This window comes from Acomys russatus, chromosome 9, assembly GCF_903995435.1.
Source record: "Acomys russatus chromosome 9, mAcoRus1.1, whole genome shotgun sequence".
Classification (NCBI taxonomy): Eukaryota; Metazoa; Chordata; class Mammalia; order Rodentia; family Muridae; genus Acomys; species Acomys russatus.
This window is the reverse complement of record NC_067145.1, coordinates 2,639,932-2,664,383: the sequence shown is the minus strand read 5'-3', so window position 1 is coordinate 2,664,383 and position 24,452 is coordinate 2,639,932. Positions and strand designations below refer to the sequence as shown.

At 39.7% G+C, this 24,452-nt stretch overlaps 1 protein-coding gene across 1 annotated transcript in view; it reads right to left on the bottom strand.

Moving 5' to 3' along the window:
• The window catches only part of C9 (complement C9), a 52,396-nt gene that overhangs the window by 13,435 nt on the left and 14,509 nt on the right, over positions 1 to 24,452 (bottom strand). The window contains exon 5 of the mRNA XM_051150933.1: positions 16,714 to 16,852. Coding sequence (XP_051006890.1) covers positions 16,714 to 16,852 — 139 coding nt within the window. The remainder of the gene's footprint in view (positions 1 to 16,713; positions 16,853 to 24,452) is intronic.

The following is a 24,452-nucleotide window of genomic DNA, read 5'->3' as shown; positions in this document are numbered from 1 at the left end:
AATCACATCCAAATCTGTTCCTCAAAGATTCAACAGGGAAAAGTAGCAATTCCTCTACCTCTGTATTCAGCATCTGAGATCTGTGATATAATCAGGGCCCTAATAGGCTTTAGAAGCCCTATTCCTCCATACCTGTAGCATTACGGTTTGTCTCCTAGGCTTAGATTATATCCATTTCACATCTGCAGCTTTTCTTAGGAGATGCCCTATGGTACCAGATTTTAAATATCCTGCTGTCTCTATTGCAATAGAGGTTTCACTTTTCTAATCTCTTCCAGTGGTGTGTCAGGGCCTCTCTGCAGGACTCTAACCCTGCCACACAGTACCTGCTCTTCATGACTCCCTCAGTTTTGCATGGCTCATGGATCAAAACCACTACCATGTAAATGGTATTTACAACACTGCCCAGTTAGGGGCCAGCCCTTTAGATCTACCCTGGCTCCTCTTGGACCACAGCTCTATGCATTTTTGAGTGCTGACCAGATGGAAACACTCTTCTGTTGTTCCGGTGTAGCGCCGAGGGCCTCTCCTCAATGGCAGTACCAATCTGAATACTCTAGTACCTTGATGGCTCCACCATCAAACGAATCAGTCCATTATTTTTATAGTCATTTTCACTCAGGATCTCAAGTCACAATGAGAATGAAGATCTATTTTTGGTCAAAATACCAGACAACTGGCCTCTAGCTCAGTTCCCAAGAGAGTCTTTTTTCTCAAAAACATCACATCATGCCTCTCCTGCCCACACTCTTAGCATTACTGTCTTCCCAGCTCCCATCAGAGTGACCCACTATTCTCCACTACCAGCTTTTCTACCAAACTCTTCCACATAATCCAGTCATAAAATAGTTCAGGTAGCATAAGAAGTGCATATGTTCATCACAACAATGATCTCACTTCTTCAGAACCAATGTTATTTTTAGAATAGTAATAATAAAATATAAGACAAATACATTATAAATAAATAATACATTTAAAACATATTATTTAGTACTAATATACTTATAATATAATGTTTATAATTAAAAATTAACACATTTAAAGAGATGGTGAATAATTTTATATATTATAGAATACTTTCATATATTATAAATAAATATAGAATAATAGAAAAGAATAAAATCTACTTTTATTTCTATTGCTGTGATAAAATACACAGACAAAACCAACTTTAAGGTTGTAGTTTAGCATTGCAAGGAGGCTAAGGCAGGCATTTGAAGCAGCTTGCCATATCCACAGTCAAGAGTGAAGAGAGAGTGAATATGAAAGTATGTATGCTTACTGCTCATTTTATTTTCGGTGCTGATAAACAGTTCAGCATCCAAACCCAGGAGCAGATAAAACTCACTTTTAGGTTGGGGTACCATAATTAACATAATTATGACAGTCTCCCACAGACATGCCAAAGACCAGCTTGTTCTAGACAATCCCTCATTGGGACTCTTTGTCAGATGGTTCTACATTGTGTGAAGTTCATTATTTTTTTTAAAACTTTTTTATTATTAATTTATTCTGATTACATCTCAATTGTAATCCCCTTAATTTTCTCCTCCCATTCCTCCCTCCCTCCCTCCCTTTTTCATACTATTCCCCTCCCCTAGGTCTGTGACAGAAGGGGACCTCCTCTGCCTCCATGTGGTCACAGCCTATGAAGTCTCATCTTGGTAGCTGGCCTATTCTTTCTCTGAGTACCACTAGGCCTTCCTACCATGGGGAAGGGGTCAAAGATGGGACACCAGAGTTCATGTCAGAGTCTATCTTTGCTCTCTACACAATTATGGAGAAGACACTGTTCATTGGCTAGATCTAAGTAGGGGTTCAATGTTTACTGCATGTATTGTCCTTAGTCAGTGCAGTAGTTTGAGCAGATGCCCCTGGGCCCAGATCCACCCATCATGATGTTCTTCTTGTAGGTTTCTAGGACCCTCTGGATCCTTCTCTTCCCCATTCTCCCATACTTCTTTCACCTAGAGTCCCAAGAGGAGGTCCCCAAATCTATCCCCATCTCCTGGTAAGTGGAGACTTTCATGGGACATCCCTTTTGGGCTAGTATCCAACTATAAGTAAATATATACCATGTGATTCTTTCTGAGTCTGGGTTAACTCACTCAGTATGATTATTTTTAGATCCATCCATTTGCCCATAAATTTCAGGAACTCCTTGTTTTTTTTTAATAGCTGAGTAGTATTCCATAGTGTAAATATACCACAGTTTCTTTATCCATTCTTCAACTGAGGGGCATTTAGCTTGTTTCCAGGTCCTGACTATTAGGAATAAGGCTGCTATGAACATGGTTGAGCAAATTTTCTTGTTGTGTGCTGGAGCATCTTCTGGGTATATTCCAAGGAGTGGAATAGCTGGGTCTTGAGGAAGTCCTATTCCCAGTTTTCTGAGAAAGTGCCAGATAGATTTCCAAAGCGATTGTACTAGTTTGCACTCCCACCAGCAATGAAAATGTGTCCCCTTTCTCCACATCCTTGCCAGCATGTGCTGTCACTTGAGCTATGATCTTAGCCATTCTGATGGGTCTAAGATGGAATCTCAGAGTTGTTTTGATTTGTATTTCTCTGATGATTAAAGATGTTGAGCATTTCTTTAAGTGTTTCTCAGCCATTCGATATTCCTCTGTTGAGAATTCTCTTTTTAATTCTGAGCCCCATTTCTTAATTGGGTTATTTGGTTTGGTGGTGTTTAATTTCTTGAGTTCTTTATATATTTTGGATATTAGACTCTTTGGACAATAGCATGAATTGGATCCAGTAGCTTATACTGTGTAGCTATTCTGAGCGGGGAACATAAAGTTATTATAACCACATAGAAAGAGTAAAATGGATATAGTTATCTTTAAAACAAGTCTTAATGGTAAAATGCTCAACACAAAGATATCTCATTGTTGAGTTATCCAACTGATTTAGGACAAAATTCACTGCACTCATTCTGAGTCATCCTAACAACCACCATCAAATCATTTTTCTCTTTTCCAAAACTCATGTTTCTTTTTTCTTAAAAAAAGAAAATTCTAGGAGGAGGATCCAAGATGGCGGCGAGCAGTGTGGACCATGTTTGGAAGCTCTAGTGAACAATTCAGGGAATTGCACAGATTTCTGAGCCAGGAACACCAAGGTCCCCACACCATGGCAGCAGGAGTGCTCTATGGTTCGGAGGGACCAGGGTGCGGAAGACCTGCGTGCCCCTGTACACAGGAGGAGCGTGGATTTTCTAGGATAGGAGCAGCAGCAGCGGCACCAGCGGCACCAGCATCAGCAGTGGTGGCGGCTGAGGTTTGCAGCTCAGAGCCTTCCAGTGGAGGCGATTGGTGTGGTGTCCAGTGGGAGTTGCTGCTGGAGAGGGGACTCTGGACAGGATTAGGGTCACGTGGTGCCGTGAGACCCAAACTGGACTTGGCGGACAGTTCAGCCCCAGAGTCCCGGGTTCAGCTCAGTGTGCCGTGCCATGGAGACGCTGGCTCAGCTCAGCAAGGAATTCTGCCCAAGGCACTAACTCTGCACAGCCACAGCTCCCCTGCTGTGATGCAGGCTGGGCGGAGCGCTCAGTTCCACCGGAGGCGCTAGCTCAGCTCAGCGAGCAGTTCTGCCCTAGAAACTAGCTCAGCTCAGCGGGCAGTTCTGGGGTGCTGATGCAGGCTGAGGTCAGCACACAGATTCAGCCCAGAGGCCCTAGCTGGACTTGCCAGGCAGATTGGGCCCAGAGACTCTAGCTGAGTTGTGTGCACAGGCTCAGCAGCCCCAAGACTCTGGCTGGACTATCCACGCAGATTAGGCCCGGGGTCCCGGGCTGATCTCAGCACGCAGTGTAAGTTCAGAGTCCCTGGCTGAGTTCGGTGCACAAATCCGACCTGGAGACTCTGGTGGAGCTCAGCGTGCAGTTTGGGGCCAGAGTCTCTAACTGTGCTTGGCAGACAGTTTGGGCCCAGAGACTCTAGCTGAGCTTTTGGCACAGTCCCAGCTCTAAGACTCTGGTTGGACACAGTGTGCAGTTTGAATCCAGAATTCCTGGCTGAGCTAGGCGGACGGTTCGGACCCTGAGTCAATAACTGACCACAGCACGCACTTTGGAACAAAAGCCCCTAGCTGAGCTTGGTGCGCAGTCCCAGCGCAAAAATTCTGGCAGGACCCGGTATGCATTTTGGTCCAGAATCCCTAGCTGAGCTCGGCAGACGGTTCAGGCCCTGAGAATCTAGCTGAGCTTGACGCGTGGTTCAGGCCCAGTATCCCTGGCTGGACTTGGCAGGGGACACAGAAGGCTGTGGACACCTTGGCCTGACCCAACGCTCATTCAGAGATCCAGAACGATTGCAGGACCCACAGCACAGGGGAGCTGAGGATCACTGGCTGTGAGAGCCCAAAACACACACAAAAAAACCAAAACAACATGGCATCTCCAGTTTCCAGCTATCCCAAAGAAAACAACCGAGAGAACTTGAACACAATGGAAACACAAGAAAATGACCTCAAATCCTTGGTAATGAGGATGATAATGGAGGAAATAATAAAATTCGTAATCAAATGCAGGAAGATGCAGGCAAACAAGTGAGAGACATAAAAGAAGCACAAAGAGTGGAACTGGAAAAATTGCAGGAAAATGCAAACAACCAGATGAAAGAAATAAATAAAATGGTTCAAGCTCTGAAGACCTATAAAGTGGCAATGGAAGAAACTAAGGAATGTACAAAAAATCAGATGAAAGAAATAAAAAAAATCACTTCAAGATCTTAAGATGAAAATGGATTCAATGATAAACACACAGACAGAAGAAAAATGAGAACATGAGACCTCAGAGAAGAAGGCGAGCAACACAGAGGTGAGCTTTTCTAACAGAATCCAAGAGATGGAAGAACGAATTTCAGGTCTAGAAGATACAATCACAGATCTTGAAGCAACCATTAAAGAAAATGCCAAATCTGGAAGACTCCTGACACAAAACATCCAAGAGATTAAGGACATCATGAAAAGAAGAATTCTGAGGATAATAGGCATTGAAGAAAGAGAAGATATCAGACTCCAAGGCCCAGAAACTATTCTCAACAAAATCATAGAAGAAAATTTCCCCAATCTAAAGAAAGAGATGCTTATAAACATACAAGAGGCCTACAGAACACCAAATAGAATTGACCAGAAAAGAAAAACTGCCCGTCAAATAATAATCAAAACACAAAACATACAGAACAAAGAAAAAATATTAAAAGCTGCAACGGAAATGGGCCAAATAACATTTAATGGCAAACCTATCAGAATTACACCTGACTTCTCAGCAGAGACCATAAAAGCCAGAAGGGCCTGGACAGAGATCCTGCAAACCCTAAGAGACCACAGATGCCAGGCCAGACTAATTTACCCAGCAAAACTATCAATAACCATTGATGGAAAAACAAAATATTCCATGACAAAAACAATTTCAAACAGTACCTATCCACAAATCCAGCTTTACAGAAGGTACTAGAAGGAAAATTCCATCCCAAAGGATCAAGCTACAACCAAAACTACCCAGTAAATAGATAACTATCCCATGGCAAAAACACAACTACACAAACGCTCGACTGGAAACAACATCAAAATTAAGACTCTTAACAGTCACTGGTCATTAATATCTCTCAACATCAATGGTCTCAATTCTCCAATAAAAAGACACAGACTAACTGAATGGGTGCATAAACAAGATCCAACATTCTTCTGCATTCAAGAAACACATCTCACCCATAATGATAGGCATTACCTCAGGGTAAAAGGTTGGAAAAAATATTCCAAGCAAATGGTCACAAGAAGCAAGCAGGCATAGCCATTTTAATATCGAACAAAATAGACTTTCAACCAAAATTAATAAAAAGGGATGAGGAAGGACACTTCATACTCATCAAAGGTAAAGTCAACCAAGATGACATCACAATTCTGAACATCTATGCTCCCAATACAAGGGCACCCACATTTGTAAAAGATCTGTTAAAAAAGCTTAAACCACACATCGATCCCCACACAATAATAGTGGGAGACTTCAACACCCCACTCTCACTGAAGGATAAGTCATTGAAACAGAAACTAAGCCGAGAAATAACATCATTAACCAATGCCATGGGTCAAATGGATCTAACAGATATCTATAGAACCTTTCACCCAAACAAGAAAGAATATACCTTCTTCTCTGCACCCCATGGAACCTTCTCAAAAATTGATCACATTGTAGGTCACAAAGCAAGCCTCAACAGATACAAGAGGATTGAAATAATACCTTGTAACCTATCAGATCACCATGCTCTTAGGCTGCAATTCAACAACAACAGAAATAACCAAAAGGCTACACATACGTGGAAACTAAACAACTCTCTGCTAAATGACACCTGGGTCAGGGAAGAAATAAAGAAAGAAATCAAGGAGTTTCTGAAATTCAATGAAAATGAAGGAACAACATACCCAAATTTGTGGGACACATTGAAAGCAGTGCTAAGAGGAAAATTCATAGCACTAAGGGCCTTTAACAAGAAATTGGAACCATCACACATAAGCATCTTAATGACACAACTGGAAGCCCTAGAAAAAAAAAAGAAGCAGAAACACCCAAAAGGAGTAGACTTCTGGAAATAATCAAACTCAGGGCTGAAATTAACAAATTAGAAACTAAGAACAGTCCAAAGAATCAACAAAACCAAGAGCTGGTTCTTTGAGAAAATCAACAAGATAGACAGACCATTAGCCAAACTAACTAAAAGGCAGAGAGACAGTATTGAAATCAATAAAATCAGAAATGAAAAGAGAGACATAACAACAGACGCTGAAGAAATACAAAGAATCATAAGATCCTACTTTGAAGGCATATATGCCACAAAATTTGAAAATCTAAGGGAAATGGACGATTTTCTTGATCAATTTAACTTGCCAAAGTTGAGTGAAGAACAGATAAACAAGCTAAACAGTCCCATTTCCCCTACAGAAATAGAAGCAATCATTGATCGTCTCCCAACTAAAAAAAGCCCAGGGCCAGATGGTTTCATTGCAGAATTCTACCAGACCTTCAAGGGTGAGCTAATACCGATACTCTTCAAGCTACTCCAAAAGATAGAAATGGATGGAACATTACCAAATTCATTCTATGAGGCCATAGTCTCATTGATACCTAATCCTCACAAAGACTCAACAAAGAAAGAGAATTTCAGACCAATTTCTCTTATGAACATCGAAACAAAAATACTAAATAAAATACTTGCAAAACGAATACAAGAACACATCAAAGATATCATCATAACCAAGTAGGCTTCACTCCAGGCATGCAGGGATGGCTTAATATATGGAAATCCATCCATGTAATCCACAATATAAACAAACTGAAAATAAAAAACCACATGATCATCTCTTTAGATGCAGAGAAAGCATTTGATAAAATCCAACACCCATTCATGTTTAAAGTTTTAGAGAGATCGGGGATACAAGGCACTTTCCTCAACATAATAAAGGCTATATATAGCAAGACAATAGCCAAAATCAAAGTAAATGGTGAGATACTCAAGGAAATTCCTCTAAAATCGGGAACAAGGCAAGGCTGCCCATTCTCTCCATATCTCTTCAATATAGTACTCGAAGTTCTAGCCAGAGCAATAAGACAACAAAAGGAGATCAAGGGTATCCAAATGGGAAAGGAGGAAGTCAAATTATCCCTATTTGCAGATGATATGATAGTGTACATAAGTGACCCTCAAAATTCCACCAGAGAACTCCTACAGCTCATAAACACCTTCCGCAAATTGGCTGGATACAAAATTAACTCAAAAAAGTCTGTAGCCTTCCTAAAACAAATGACAAGCTTGCAGAGGAAGAAATTAGGAAAGCCACAATCTTCACATTAGCCACAAGCAATATAAAATATTTAGGAGTTACTCTAACTAAGCAAGTGAAGGACTTGTTTGAAAAAATATTTCAAAACTCTGAAGAAAGAGATTGAAGATGACCTGAGAAGATGGAATGATCTTCCTTGCTCATGGATCGGGAGAATTAACATAGTAAAAATGGCCATCCTACCAAAAGCAATCTACAGATTCAATGCAATCCCTATCAAAATACCTACACAATTTTTTAAAGACATTGAAAGTTCAATTCTGAACTTCATATGGAAAAACAAAAAACCCAGAATAGCTAAAACAATCTTGTACAATAAAAGGTGCTCTGGAGGAATCTCCATACCTGATCTCAAACTGTACTATAAAGCAATAGTAATTAAAACAGCATGGTACTGGCACAGCAACAGGCTAGTTGATCAGTGGAATAGAATCGAAGACCCAGATATGAATCCACACACATATGGCCACTTGATTTTTGACAAAGAAGCCAAATCCATTCAATGGACAAAGGATAACATCTTCAACAAATGGTGCTGGTCTAACTGGAGGTCTATGTGTAAAAAAATGCAACTGGACCCATATTTGTCACCTTGCACAAAACTCAACTCCAAGTGGATTAAAGACCTCAACATAAAACCAGAGACACTAAGTCACTTAGAAGAAAAAGTGGGGAAGAGCCTGGAACATATTGGCACAGGAGACAACTTCCTGAACAGAACACCAATGGCCCAGGCCTCAATGTCAGCCATTAATGAATGGGACCTCATGAGGCTGAAAGCTTCTGTAAGGCAGGAGACACTGTCAAGAGAACAAAGTGACAGCCTACAGACTGGTCAAAGATCTTCACCAACCCTACATCTGACAAAAGTCTAATATCCAAAATATATAAAGAGCTCAAGAAATTAAACACCACCAAACCAAGTAACCCAATTGAGAAATGGGGCTTGGAACTAAACAGAATTCTCAACAGAGGAATATCAAATGGCTGAGAACTACTTAAAGAAATGCTCAACATCTCTGGTCATCAGAGAAATGCAAATCAAAACACCTCTGAGATTCCATCTTACACCCATCAGAATGGCTAAGATAAAAAATTCAAGGACACCACATGCTGGCAAGGATGTGGGGAGAGAGGAACACTCCTTCATTGCTGGTGGGAATGCAAACTAGTACAGCCACTTTGGAAATCTATCTGGTGCTATCTCAGAAACATGGGAATAGGGCTTCCTCAAGACCCAGCTATTCCACTCCTTGGAATATACCCAGAAGATGCTCCAGCACACAACAAGAAAATTTGCTCAACCATGTTCATAGCAGCCTTATTCATAATAGCCAGAACATGGAAATAGCCTAAGTGTCCCTCAGTAGAAGAATGGATAAAGAAACTATGGTACATATACACTATGGAATACTATTCAGCTATTAAAAACAAGGAATTCCCGAAATTTGTGGATAAATGGATTGAGCTAGAAATGATCATAATGAGTGAGTTAACCCAGAAGCAGAAAGAATCAAATGGTATATACTCACTTATATCTGCATACTAGCCCAAGGGGCATGTCCCACAAAAGCCTTCACTTACCAGGAAACTGGGACAGAGGGGAGGACATCCTACTGGGACTCTAGATGAGAGAAGCATGGAAGAATAGCAAAGTAGAAGGATCCAGAGGGTCCTAGAAACCTATAAGTAGAACATTATGATAGGCAGATTTCGGCCCAGGGGTCCCACTCAAACTAAGGCAGCAGCCAAGGACAATACAGGCGGTAAACTTTAAACCCCTACCCAGATCTAGCCAATGGTCAGAACATTCTCCACAGTTGAGTGGAGAGTGGGATATGACTTTCTCACATATTCTGGTGCCTCACATTTGACCATGTCCCCTGGAGGGGGAGACCTTCTGGCACTCAGAGGAAGGACAGCAGGTTGCCAAGAAGAGACTTGATACCCTATGAGCATATACAGTGGGAGGTAATCCCTCGCAGGAACAGTCATAGGGGAGGGGCGTAAGGGGAAAATGGGAGGGAGGGAAGAATGGGAGGACACAAGGGATGTGATAACCATTGAGACAAGAATAAATTAATAAAAAAATACCAAAAAAAAATTCTAATTTTTTTTGCCTGAACATAGTCCAAGGGAAACTTATATCAATAAAAATAGGAATGTAGCATTTTTTAATGTTTAGAAAGTATTGAAAAACTATTTTACTTTAATTTTAAATCACCCATGCATGTTTCTCCTGTTGTAATTGATGATGAAATAGAACCTCAGTGGAGAGCTATAAGAAGCCAGGGTCAACCTGCTTTATACTCTGACTACCACAGTTTCCATACTTAATAAACTGTCTGTGTATGGAAGGCACTCAAAGAAAATGGACTAAATTCAATATGTAGAAGTAATAATAGCTAAAGCTAATAACTGGCAATTATTGTTTATTCTGTGCCAGAGGTGGTTGAAAGTGTTTTTTGTACAAGTGCAGAGTGTTGGAGGTTGGTCTGATGTATTTTGATGCTAATTGCTGCTTGTTGTCTCTGTGACCCACATGTACCTTGCCTAAGAGCCTAACCTGTTTGACCAATAAAAGGCCATCACATCTGGCCAGCCCAAATGGGATAGGTGTGGCTAAGGTTCCATGGCTTGGGAAGACAGAAGGAATCTTGGGATGAGAGAGACTGGAGAGGAGAGGAGAAGAAGCTGTGTCATAGGTTAGATGGAGGAGAAGCACATGGCCTGTGTGGATGGGGATTTGGCCCAGATGAAGAACATTAACAAGCATATGGGATTATGGATGGGAGGTAGCTTGACAGAAATTGTTAGAAGCAGATGGCATGGGATACCTGCCCCACTATGGGAAGTAGTTTAGGGGATTAATCTCTGCCCTGTCCCAGGTAAACTAAGGCTATTTTACAATATAACAGGTGTCTGTGTCTTGATTGATTGCTACAGGTTAGAAAATACTGCCATAATAATAATCATAGATTATTAGGCCATGCTGGTGATTTAACCACAACAGCAGAGGAGTGATGTCAGGAAGATGGCGGAATAAAACACTCCAGCACTGGTCCCCTTGCAGAAACACTAATTTGAACAACTTTCCATGTGTATAAATACTTTCACAAGAGCTAAAAAAAACACCATGTGAGATATTTCCCTAGCTAAATGCAGCATATCAATAGGAAGATATGCATGGAAGGAGGACAGTGCTGCCACTCGCTCAAACTCTAGGAGCATACTATGGAGTGGCCCTCTGCAGCAAGGGAGAAGCATAAAGAGAGTGCTAGACTTTGCCTAGGACTGCTCAAGACATAGCAGAAATCAGAGGCCTAATACCCCAGACTCTTACTGAGTAATTGTGCACTGGGCCTCCAGGCAAATGCATGACTCTGGGTCCTAAACTGGATCCTCATAGCTCCAAATGCCAGCTCTTACCTAACAGCCCTACAACATAGATCTTTTCTTGGAAACCTAGCCTATTAGACTGTCCTGATGCTGATTCCTCTAGTCCCAGACTCCAGAGTGAATGTAAGGATCTAGATGGCAGACTTTCCTCATATAAAAGGCACCACTTATATAGCTCAGGTCCAGGTAAGTTACTTCTGATACAAGACCTGATATAACCTAACACAGCATGCATTGCAGCCTTGAACACAAGCACCAATTGGTTCCAGCTAATATAGGGCCCTACTTTGTATAGGCCAGACCACCAGATGGTGTCAGGATATTAACAAAACACTTTAAACTCAGACCCTGGGCTTTTGCCAGGTTTTAAGCAGTGGCACTGCCAGCTTGATTTATATGCCTTCAAACTTCATGCCCATCACTGTATCATGCTGGCCTCTGCAGCTTTATCTTTAGGCTGCCATCTATGGGCAAAGCAACCATCCATTTTCCATCACTATGTTTGTGCTCAGAGCTTCTAGATCCAAGCTCACCCCATGTCCTCAAGTATTAGGTCAGCACCATCAGACTGTCTTCAGTTTTGACCCTTGTGCACAGGGCGCTGATCCCTCCCAGAACTATACTGGACCTAGTCTGGCCCATATAGATTGAGGACCCAGATATACTTCTATGACCTAGGCTTCAGGTTTGTCTCAAAAACAAGCTTAATACAGTCTGAAAAAAAATCCATGATCAAAACTTGCAGTTTGACACATAAATAAAAACCATAAAAATGTTTACTTTTTATGAGATTGAGGCTAAATTATTAGCATTGTAAAGAAAACAAAGCTTGTTATAACTATAAGAGATTTTAGGAAGCAAGCCTCCTGGTGAGTGAGTCATGGTGATTACAAAGCAAAAATCTATAGCGAAAACACAAAATGTAAAATAAAGAGCCAAAATGTCACTATGAAACAAGCAAGCAAGCAAGCAAACAAACAAACCCATCTAATTCAAAAGAAAGCAAGAAAGGAAGAAAAGAATAAGGAATCTACAAAACAGTAAGAAAACAGTGACATGGCAGAGGTCAGTCCTTATCTACCAATAATTACCTTGAAAGTAAATGGATTGCATTGTCCAATTGAGAGACGGAGGGTGGCTGAATAGCTAAGAACCACAGGCCTGAGCACATGCTGATTGCGGGACACTCATCTCCCCTCTAAAGATGCCCACTGATTGAAAGAAAGGATGTACTGCGTACAAACGGAGACAAAAAAGGAACAAAGGTAGCCAAACTTGTATCAGATAAAATAGAGTTGAAAAGAACTGAACTGTGTGAAGAGATAAAGAAAGCCATTGTACGATGGTAAGATGATTAATTTTTTAACAAGATCCACATGCGTATGTGGCCAAACGTCAGAGAACCTAAAGACAGGAAGCAAGTGTTGGCATGTTCTGAAATCTCCTTTTCTCTTTCTTTGCCTTTGTTGTGTATTTCTCTGTGTGATCTCAGGCCCTTTTGAGAATTCAGTCATCATCTGAGTAAACACCACTTTCAGGGATCCTCCTTGCCTTCAGATGAATACTATCTACTCCTTGTGTGATAGCTATGTACCCATCACAGAAATTCTCGAACTCAAAACGACCAAAAGTCAATCGTTCTCCTTTTAGAACTCATTCCTGCTTTAATGGAGTTCTCATGTCTCTCATCCTCAGATCTGTTTTGATGCTGCACCGTTCACTGAGGAGGGATCTCCTAACTTTCTTCATGCAAAGGAATAATAGAATGATTAACAATAAGTTATCTTATTAATATGTATTAATATTTTTAAAAAGCTGGCATCTTTAATGAAGGCAAGAAGCTTTAATGAAATGAACATTTGTTAGATGAAAATAAATGTTTCATTTATTAGGTGTTGTTCCCTCATTTTACAATTTGTAGCACTTTTAGTCCCTCCAAAATATTATGATCACTTTATTTCATAAAAAATCACTGAGATTTAAGACGAGTTGCCCAGTAAGTGAAGGAATTTATCAACTTCTACCCAGGGTGTCTTAATTCATAATTAGGCAATCATCCTCACTCTTTCCTCAGTCCATGTACCATGATCTTAATGCTTATGCTGGGCTTTACCTCATCTGGTCATAGTCTGTGTCCATTGCAGACCCAGACACACCTTTTGTTTTCTGCTTCTTGGATCCTATCTTTCCATCTCTGTGCTCATCTCCCTTTGAAACTCAGCTTCATAAAGCATAAACATCTAAACCACTGTGCTGTCCCCCGTGGCTTCCTCACCATCTTTAGCATCAATTACCTCAACATACTCAAAATGGCATCCATTCCTTCACGATTTGACCCTGCTTCTAACTCCAAATTGGAACCCATAAGAGTTCATTTTTAGGTCATAATCTTATTAGAACAACTTTTTTATATGGAGAGTCTACATTACTTAGGAAATAGCAGTATAAAACAAAGAAATGAACACAAATGCAATTATTTACCAAAATTTCTGAATGGACTTAAATGACCAGTAGGAAATGTAACTGAAATGCTCATCAGGCCTCTGTTAGCTTGTCTCTCTCAACTATAAGGACAGTTTGTCATCTAACAAATGTTCATTTGATTAAAGTTTCTTGCCTTCATTAAAGATCCCAGCTTTTTAAAAATATTAATACATATTAATAAGATAACTTATTGTTAATCATTCCATTATCCATTTGCATGAAGAAACACTCCATGACACCTTTACCAGATTTCTGTGCCTTTTTATTTTGGGTTGCTCTTTAATACTCCCAAGTTGAGGAAAACTAGAGGCTGAAAGACAATAAGATTATCAATAGATAATTTAGATGAGACATCGAAATAGATAGCCTTTTCGATGATAAAAGCTGGAGTTATAACATTACAATTTGATGATTGATTAACTACTGTGCACTTTGAAGTGGGTCTATAAAGGAAGTCCTGGAAATACATTCAGGATTTAAGCTCAATGATAAGGAAGATGCTTCCTCCTCACCAACAGAGAGCCACAGCAGGTGTCACTTTTAGGTCTGTTGACTGTGTGATGACTGCAGACAATGGGAGTCCCAGTTATCTAGGTCAGAGGAAGATATGAACTAGAAACAGCATTTGTGGCCATCACAACTAAATGAATGGTGAACTTAGAGGACAGAAAGCCATTGGCCATTCAGGGACGGGGCAGGGGGTGGGAGTGTGAAATGAGAGTGCACTGAAGCAATCAGAAAACCTGGAACACCAAGAAGTAAAGATGGTCTGAAATAAAGATGGTTCCAAAGAAAACTGAGCTGGATTTGGAGAGGGTTGGGAGGTGACTGGCAACAAGATGGCAGAGAACTTCATGCAGGATTTCTAATGGTTCTGGGACAAAGGGATGGTAATAACCAGAGTGTGCTTTGTCGAAGCTTGTCTATCTCCCGAGTCATACATGTTCACAGAGACCCAGGTTTGCTCAGTACAAAACCTCATTTGGGTATACCAAGTATTCATTTCAACTACAAGGAGGGAGCCAAAGAAAAGCATGCTGAAAGGATCTGTCCTGCAACTACAATCACATACCACCTGCCTCATTTTCACAGATGCTCTTGCACCTCTTCTAAGTTATAAAAGAGGCCACTGCACACCATCAACCTATCATGTAACCACTAATGAAGTTTCCAGCTTTGGGTAGGTCTTTCACTAATTACGCTCTGAAAGTAATCAAAACAAGTGTGTGCCAATAACCCTCAGAGGGATTTACAAGTTAGGATTCCTTTATCACCATGAGGTAAGCAGTGTTATTTCTATTTTCTACATGAGGAAACTGAGCCACATAATAAGTACTTTACCAAAGATCTCATAGCTCTGGGGCCAAGGTAGGGTTGCTCCCCATGAGGCATGGGGTTTCGAACCACAGAAAATCTGAGACAAGAAATATCAAGTGAGGGAAGATGAATAGGAATAAGATGTTACAGCCAGAATAATTCTTTCAATAACAAAAGATAGTAATTTATTGACAAAATTAAAAAATTAAAAAAAATTAAAAAAAAAAACCTGAAAAGTTTTTAAAATGAACTCATATAGGTTTGTGAGACTCATCAGTAGTAATGGTGTTTGCTACCAAGGCAGATGACTTGAATTTCATCCCTGAGACCCACATGGTAGAAAAAGACAACTGACCCCTGAAAGTTGTCCTCTGAATTCAATATGAGTTCTACACTGCCACTCACAATAAATAAATAAAATGTCATTTAAAAAATCATTCATCAGACAGAAACCTGTAGGTATGCACTCTACACATACAGCTGGTAATGGGCAATAAGAAAACTTAGGTTTTGTACTGAATGTGGCAGATGTTTTATTTTACCGAGCATTTGAAACTGAAGAAAAAGTAAGTTAAACTAGAGATTTCCACTCATAAAAATTCATGTTTACTCATGTGCAAGACGGCAAGCTTGGCTACTTACTTTCTAAGACCATAACAGCTTTGTCTAAGGTGGCCACCAGCACTTACAGTACCCAGGTAACACTGGAGCTTAGTGAGACCTCAACTCTGAGCTCTCTTGCCTGATTGGTCCCAAATAAGAACTCATGCCTACATCTCTGCCTACTTTTTTGAGTTTGACGGAAAAACTCATTTGGAGGTACTAATCCCATGCAAACTAATAAAAAGTGATTTGTAGATTTTATTTATTCCACATTGTGTGAACACAGATTAGTCTTGCAACAGAAAACTTAATGTATTTAATTATGGGACACTGTTCCAAATATCCCAGTGGTGGAAGTAATTTACAGGGCAGAAACTGTGCTTTTCTCCTAAAGTCTAAAATGCACTGAAATGGCTCTCTTTCTTCCTCTCTCTCCCTATCTCTCTGTCAGTCTCTGTCTCTCTGTCTGTTTCTATGTCTCTGCCTGTCTATCTCTGTCAGTCTCTGTCTTTCTGTCTCTTTCTGTCTCTCTCTGTCTCTCTGTCTCTCTCTCTCTCTGTCCCTCTCTGTCTCTGTGGTACCCCCTCCCCCTTTCCTTCTTTCCCCATGCTCACTTAATTAATCTCATAGAATCTAAAGAAATATACTGAAATGTTGAGCCTTATATCTTTTTAGGGCATGACAGTAGTAGAAGGAACTCTCTAGAACTGAAGGAAGAAAACATAACAGACCAGTTCAAGGGACACCTGATAAGTGATAATTTTTTATCACTTTGATCACCCATAAAATCTGCTCTAATTTTAATTTTCTTAGTCATTTCAGCACTCTGGCTGATTCTTTTTATAGGATATAGATGTTTTTCCAATTTTTTTGGTCACTAACAGGTATATGCAGTTAGGACTGATGAGAGACACTGTGTGTTTCTGAAGAGCTCTAAGATCCATTTCTTCATAAGCGCCATGTTCACTGTAACTTTGTGCTACATTGACTCACTGACTCTACTATTAAATTCATCAAAGCATCTTTCAGGCAAAACAGAACGACACATTTTCTCCTGAGGTGACTTACTTCAAAGGCCAGAAAAGCTACATTCCAGGGTTTGCGATAGTATGTCAAAGTGTTTCCATCCCGTATCCGGTCACAGAGTCCATTGTAGAACTCATTGTCAAAAGGTGTGCTCAGGGGATCCATCCCTAGAACGTTGATCCTGAGAAGAAGCAGAATGGAGTCATGTGGGTAAATGCCATTGTTAATGCAAGGCAGTCTCCTGGAGTGGAGAGAGTGGGACAGCTTCGGTTCATGTCACTGTCATGCAACACTTGTGGGGTTTAATCAGGAGCAGAAGTGGGGACGTTTGCTTAGTCAGTGTTTTGGCAGAAAGCTTGCCTTAGGAGTGTCTTGTAAACCCTTTGGCACCTAGGGCACTGTTAAGAGCACAGAAAAGAAAGGAAGTAAGTGGGGCACATGGGACCATCTGGCTCCTGAAGTCTTAGTGCTAAGGCTGTACCTCTACCTCACGTCCATGAGTAAAACCAAATGCCAAGGCTGTAATACCAACTATTTGAATTATTTGAGAGCAGAACACCCAGGGGGCAGTATAATTACATGCATGCAATTTTTCATCTATGAATCAACATCCAGGGCTCTTTTTCTCTCTCATTCTCTTTCTTTCTTTTTTACTTTTATATTTATTAATTTCTTCCTATTACATCTCAATAGTTATCCCATCCCTTGTATCCTTCCATTCCTCTCTCATTTTCTTAAGCTTTCCTCCAGCTGTCTCACTGCTTGTCTAGAATCTCACTCCTCCCCCAGGATTATATTATTCTTGTTAGACTTTCCAAGATGAGCATACAAAAAAAAAAAAAAAAAAAAAAAAATCAGAGCCTAAGCAAGATATTCTCAAAAGTTCTATGCACCTCCACTGTCAGCAAGAAATTTTTATCTGACAAACTTTAATTCATAGACAGAAATACCCTTTAGCTGATACACAAAAGTTACATTCGACTTCCAGCCTTAAAAACAATGTCTACATTAGAAACCCTTAGCTCTTTGTGAGGTTCACCTTTGCTGGTCTGAGGAATGCGGTCATTGCTATGTAGGCGGTATGCACAATAGATGGCTCTGAGCCCAGGATGCCAACATGGAAATTTGTTCCATACACCTACAACTCCCCAAGCACAAACTCTGTCCATTGTTCTAGATCACATACCTAACTCCAATTAACAAGATTATAAATCTGTATTTTGGATTCAGGAGTAATTTGTTGGAGTGTGGATGGCTTACCATAAGCCTATTGCTGATGCAAAACAAAACAAAAATAAAATAAAACCAGGAATATTACCAACAGGTAGATTTTGAAAACTTAAAAATCATAGCATATTTTAACTCAATATGAAGCTCCCAAGAAAGCAACATCATGGCTCTGTAGTGGAAGGACAGCCCCAGCATTTCACCAAACCAAAGTGGAAAGCAGTGCCAACCCAGCCATTGCAGCTCAAAAGCAGAGCTGCCTGTCAAGCCCTGGCTTGTAATAGTCACTTCTTGTCTTCATTCACTGAAGGTTGGATACAATTCTTCCACCTTGAAATCTTGCAGCAGTGGAAAGAATGGATAATGTGTTTGTGTCTTAAACAGAGCTTCAACTACATGTTGTGTGATGGTGAACCTTTTCTTACAATGTAGATGCACCTGCATTAAAGAGACTCCTTCAGTGAATGATGAAATTGACCTTCCTTTCTAATGATTATCTTTTGGGGGACTAATTACTATATCTATATGTTTATAATAATCGGGGGTCATGTGATATGGATATAGTTAATACACAATTGACTTCCAGAAAAATTGCTTGGAAGTTGGGGGTAGGGCATATAATTATATATTTAAAATTTTGTTTGGAAAGAATGTATTGTGTCAAATAAGTAGTATAAATGAATGCTGTATAAGGCCCATGTTATACAAGGAAGAGATCATATGGGACAATTCTAAAAGGAGTTCAAGAAGAAAATGTTTGGTTTGGGTTTTGACAGGGTGTGCAAACTAGGGTGGTTCTGGAAGCACAGGAGGCATGGTGTGGGCAAGATCCTACACGTGGCACACTTTAGGGGTAGTGTTCTTACTTGTGAACCCTCTAAAGGAATTTGTTTAGCTATGCCCTCCTAAACATTTTTAGTGAGGCTTAAAAAGTTGCAAAAGATATAATTTCCCATCAGGCTATGAATAGTTATTAAAATATAATTACTGTCTACACTGAAAATTAACTCTATTATATATAAATGGCATAGTGATTGTACATATCATTTTCCTAAAGAATTTTAACTGAAAATAAAATACAGTTTAATTTATACTGAATAATCTTGTTGGTCACTTTTTCATGCTATGTTGCACCAAAAGATATTAACTGAATATTTTAAACATTAAATATCCTTGAGTATAGAGTGTAAGTATTAAAACTCATTGTAAGTGGTATATAAGTATGCAAAAAATTTTAAGTCGTTACCAAATCAAGCAAAATTGTCTTAGAAAGCTATTCCAGTGAAATTAACTCAGCTTCTTTCAAATTAATATATAAATGTCTTCATCTGTGGATAAATGTTACTTAGTGCTAATAAGATTCAGGGCTCAATGCTAATATTACTTTTACTTCTCATTTTATAAATGTAAATGATGATAAATTTATTCATATAAGTAGATAAGAGTCAAGGTGTTTTGATATTGTAATGTCACTCAATTGTTGGTCTTACCTATCAAAGAGATTGCACGTAAAATAGTCTTTTATTAAAAATTATTTATAGTTCATTAACTTGTTATTGATCATAGTTAGTTTAAAAATGGAGACTATTTTATTCCTAAGGCATCAGGGTATAACTGAGCCCTAAGATCTGGAATCGGATCTTGAGTTTTCCACCCTGTAGGATTAGTGAGGTGGATGAGAGGCTATTTGGCTTTTGGAAGATCCAGGTAGATAATAAGTGGTGTGGGAAAGCTTCTAGAAGCCTGGTGGCATGTACTCCAGTCGATAGATTATTTGCTTTACAAGAATGAAGCCATGCCAGTCTCTAGCATCACATACAGCCTGGCACAGTGGCACAAACAGTGATCTTAAGCTACATAGCAAGTTCATATCTTAAAACATAGTGCTGAACTTAAAAATGCAAAAAATAGTGGCCGGAGAGATGGCTCAGAGGTTAAGAGGTCCTGAGTTCAATTCCCAGCAACCATGTATTGGCTCATAACCATCTATCATGTGATCTGATGCCCTCCTCTGGCCTGCATGTGTGCATGCAGGCAGAGCACTGTGTACATAATAATAAATAAATCTAAATAAATGCAAGAAAGGATGAAGCAGTTGCATATTCACACTTACCAATTTTATAAAACAAAAAACAAACAACCAAGTACATAATGGAGGTTAAGTCTCATTGTTAGATAAGTTATATAATTAATATCAGAAGAACGTATTACCTTACAGCTTACTTGACACTCCCGTGGAAGGATCTTGTGTGCCCTTTGCTATACACAACCTACTTTGAAGGATACTGTTTAACAGAATATCACATTGACCAGTTGGCTGGACCCATCTGGAAAGCTACAGAAGCCAATAAAGTCTAAAGCACCACTAAGGAAGAAATGTTTCAAAACCTTTTGACTTGATTCCACTCCTACAGAGACAGCCAGTCTAGTCTAAAATGAGCCAATATTTTTCTGCCAAGAAACATAAAAAGTGCTCATGAATAGAAAAGTCATCACCTGGGAAATTTTAAGAAAAACGTGTTCTTTGGCAGTGTTTAGAGATGGCTACTTCCACAGCTGCCCCAGAGCCACAGGCAGCTCCAGTTCCCCAGGTGAACTGACAAGAAAGCTCCCTTCACAGAAGTGGAGTTATGCTTAGATCACAAAGAAGTAATTTCTTACATATTGTACATCATTTACAGCTGGGTTTGATTTGTGCTTTCTCAATGAATGCAAGATGGGTTGGAGGACTTCCCCGAACATTTGTGGAGGATCTCAGATGCCTACAAGACAAAAGTCTGAACCATTGGTAATACAATGGAATTCTGCCAGAGTAGCAACTTATATGAAAGAGTCCTTCAAATGTATAAAGATTAATTAATGACATCACGTCCCTGTGACTTGCCCACATAGAAAGTGTGAGTGTATAAAACAGTAGATTGGATCCATTGGGGTTTCCCAGACTGAACTGTGGAGAAGCAGTTCCTAAGCATGTTGCTCTGACTTGCGACTTTGTTCCTGTGGTTGTCTCAGTGAGGAACTCACCCGCAGGCTGAGGAGGCATGGCCTTGTTGGAGGAAGCATGACACTGGGGTCAGGGTTAGAGGTTATACAGCATCTCCTTATTTCCACCTCTCTCTGTGTGTGTTTCTTTCTTGAGGTCGATTATAATCTCTCAGCTTCCTGCTTCTCCCACTATACTCGCCTGATGCTATGTCTTCTCGCCTCTTACTGTGGAAGTGTAAACCCAAATAAATTCCTAATATTTTTATCATAGCTACAGAAAAGTAACTACTACAACCCCCGTCACCTTTATTTCACATATAGTCTGAATCTATGTGAGAATAATGGAGGCTTATTATAAATATCTAAAGTGCATAGAATTGAAGTTTATAATAATAGAACAGCATATTAGCTTAGAACTTCTAGATATTAATGGTTGATTAGCCAATTCAAAGCATTCTACTGTTTATATATCTGTAATCTTTCTACCTATACATATATAATATATAGATTTTATTATATTGTTATAACCTGTTTAAAATGTAGCTTCCCTATTAACACCAGCTTTTATCTTTAGCATAATATAAGCCATTTTGTGTTTTTGTTTTTTTGAGACAGGGTTTCTCTGTGTAACAGCCTTGGCTGTCCTGGAACAGGGCTGGCCTTGAACTCACAATGATATGCCTGCCTCTGCCTCCTGAGTGCTGAAGTTAAAGGTACATGAGCCACCACACCCAGCGCCATTTTGTTTTTAAGTCTCCATTTTGATCATAAAGTGAAATTAAGTTCAGGTTCTTGGGCTCTGCCTGCCTGGGAGCTTGAACAACCTTTTACTTACTGCTTACTTACAATATTGAACATTCCGGTTGAATTAATGATATTTTTCTACTTAAACAAAGCCACAATGCCCTACTATGTTCCTTTCCCCCAGAACAATGGGAAACTACAAAGTCCCCAACTCTATATCCTAGTAAATCAGCCTTAAATGCTTTGTCCAGCTATCTGGACGCAATGTATTTGGAACAAAATCAATTCTTCTTGTGGTTAGCTAATCAAAATTCTGTAATGCTGCCCTCCACCTGGTTACTTGATTATGGTTTTTCTTATAAGGGGCCTGCCTTAGAGACAGGCTGGTGTCACAGTCAAGCTCCTGAGTCCTTTCTGTGGCCATGATTGCAGTCAGCCTTGTCTTGTGGGTGTACATTAACTCAATAAACCATCAACATCTCACTGAGATTGGTACTGGAGTACCCTGTGTGGCAATTCTTATACTCCAAATATATTAATATATAACTTATAATAATATTATATAATATGATAGAATATATATACATAAACACACACACACACACACACACACACATATATATGAGAGGAGAGAGATGGAGTCTTGCTGCACAGTCAAGGTTGCCTTTGAACACATGATTCTCGTGCCTTAGCCTCCCAAGTATTAAATTTATAGGAATAATAATAAATAGCTACTTAAGGAGTTTCATCTTTTATTGCATTTATTTATTTATTTGTGTATGTGATACAGTTATCATGGAGCAAGCTTGGAGGTCAGAAGACAACCTGCAGAAGTTGAGTCCCAGGACTCACACCTAGGATGTCATCCATGGTGGCTAGTGTCTTTACCCACTGAGCCATCTGATTGGTCCACAGACTATCATTTTGCAAGCTTATTTTTCACCTTGCACACAGGAAATTGACTCTAGGGCTTGAAGAAGTGTAAGGAAGTGCAGGGGTGTTGGGAAGGAGAGGGTAAAGTGGCAGTGTGGAGAAAATATGGCCTTATGTGATACAGAGAAACTTGGGTTTAGTTCTCCAAAACACTCAACAAATGGCTTAAATTATTTCACTTAGTTCTTTTTTACAAAGTGAATATAGAATCTCCCCTGACAAGGTCAAAGGATCATTATGACAATCTCTAGGAACAGAATGTATGAAAAATTCAAGACATTATATAAATGACAGTAGTAGCTTTTATAAATAAAGACTAAATTTGTTAGGGGTTTTGCTTGTAATAGTAGGAAGTTCAATAAAACTGTCGATAGACTGATTCGGAAAGGCCCTGCCTTGCTTTCCATTCCTGCAGCTTGTCTTTCCTGTAGCTGGGCCCCTCCTCAGCCTCTATGGCTCAGCCTTGTGATGTTCCCCATGTCTGCAGCTGACCTTTTCCATAGCTGGGCCCCTCCTCAGCCTCCACAGCTCAGCGCTAGGATGTTCCCCAGCACCACCCCGCAGTGTAGGAAAGGCAAGTTCTCTAGGATGCTTTCTTAGGAGACTTGCTTGCAAATGCCAAGTTACAAATTTTTCTTTTCTCTGAACAAAGGAAACCAATAAATTATGAATGACTGTTTTTTTTTTTCAGTTAAGTAGGCCAACATTTCTGTATTCTTCCCCCTGTAGACAACTATAAATTTGCATTGAGTGAGAATAAATAACATATGTGATTCTCTGTTTCAAGTTCTTTCATTGAGATTAGATATAAAAAATTTTTCCCCCTGAGGAAAGATGCAGACAGGGCTTAGGATAATTTGAGCTCATAGCAATCTGGTTAGAAAGGTTTTGGACAGCCCTGTACTGTTAACTGCAATTTACTGAGATTCCTAGCCTAAGACAATCCATTTGATTCACAAAGAACACAGCTTTTAAGCTAAGGGCCAAAGGCACTATGGGTAATAATTGAAAGCCATTTGGGTAAGATTTTATGAAGTGAATAAATGGTGTGTGGAACATTTTTTCTTGTGCCTGACTCTTGCTTTCCTAGTAGTTTGCTCTTACATTCATTAAATGGATGTTGCCTCTGACCTCAGAGAGAAGACACCTTTACTTTCAGCCAGATCCAATATGGAGGAACCAGTCCTCAGTGCAGGGCTTTTTGGCCTCAGCACCACTGACAGTGTGGGGCTGTGAGCAGCAGGATACTCAACATCAACATTACTAGCCTCTAACAGCTAGTGGCAAAGCACCCTCCACCTTTGTCCTCTGCAAGTACTGACAATTCAGGTGTTCTTTAGAGATTCCTAAATATTTTCTATAAGAGAGTCACTGTAGCCAAGAAATTCTGTCCTTCTAGTTTCTCTATTAGCTTTGTTCTTACTGCTTCTGCTGTCTGTTTTCTTCTCTATGTCTTCAATCCAATTCTGGACTTCCGTTCCTAAATTTCATCCTAGCAACTTAGTTTCCACCTTACCTGGTATTACCTGTGTTTCAGAAGGCCCCTAGAAATAGTTTTTTTTACTCATTAAATAATTATCTTGTTTATCTACCTATGAAGAATTTATTGAGCATTGATTGTGAGTCTAGAATGAAACCATAAGAATAAAGAAACTCATCATACAATAGACGGTGAAATAGAACCATTTACTTCTGGCAGTGCTTTGCAAGATGTGAGAACAATTGTATCTCTGTCAGGGAAAAACTTACCCAGTTCAAGATAGTTAAATAAACTAAGCAGTGAATGTCCCTGGAATGCCTTGCAACTGGAATGGAACAGAACAGGACCTCTGATTTGTCATCTTCCCAATTCCTGGAGCACAGATATCCCCAGAATTCTCTATGCTTTCAAT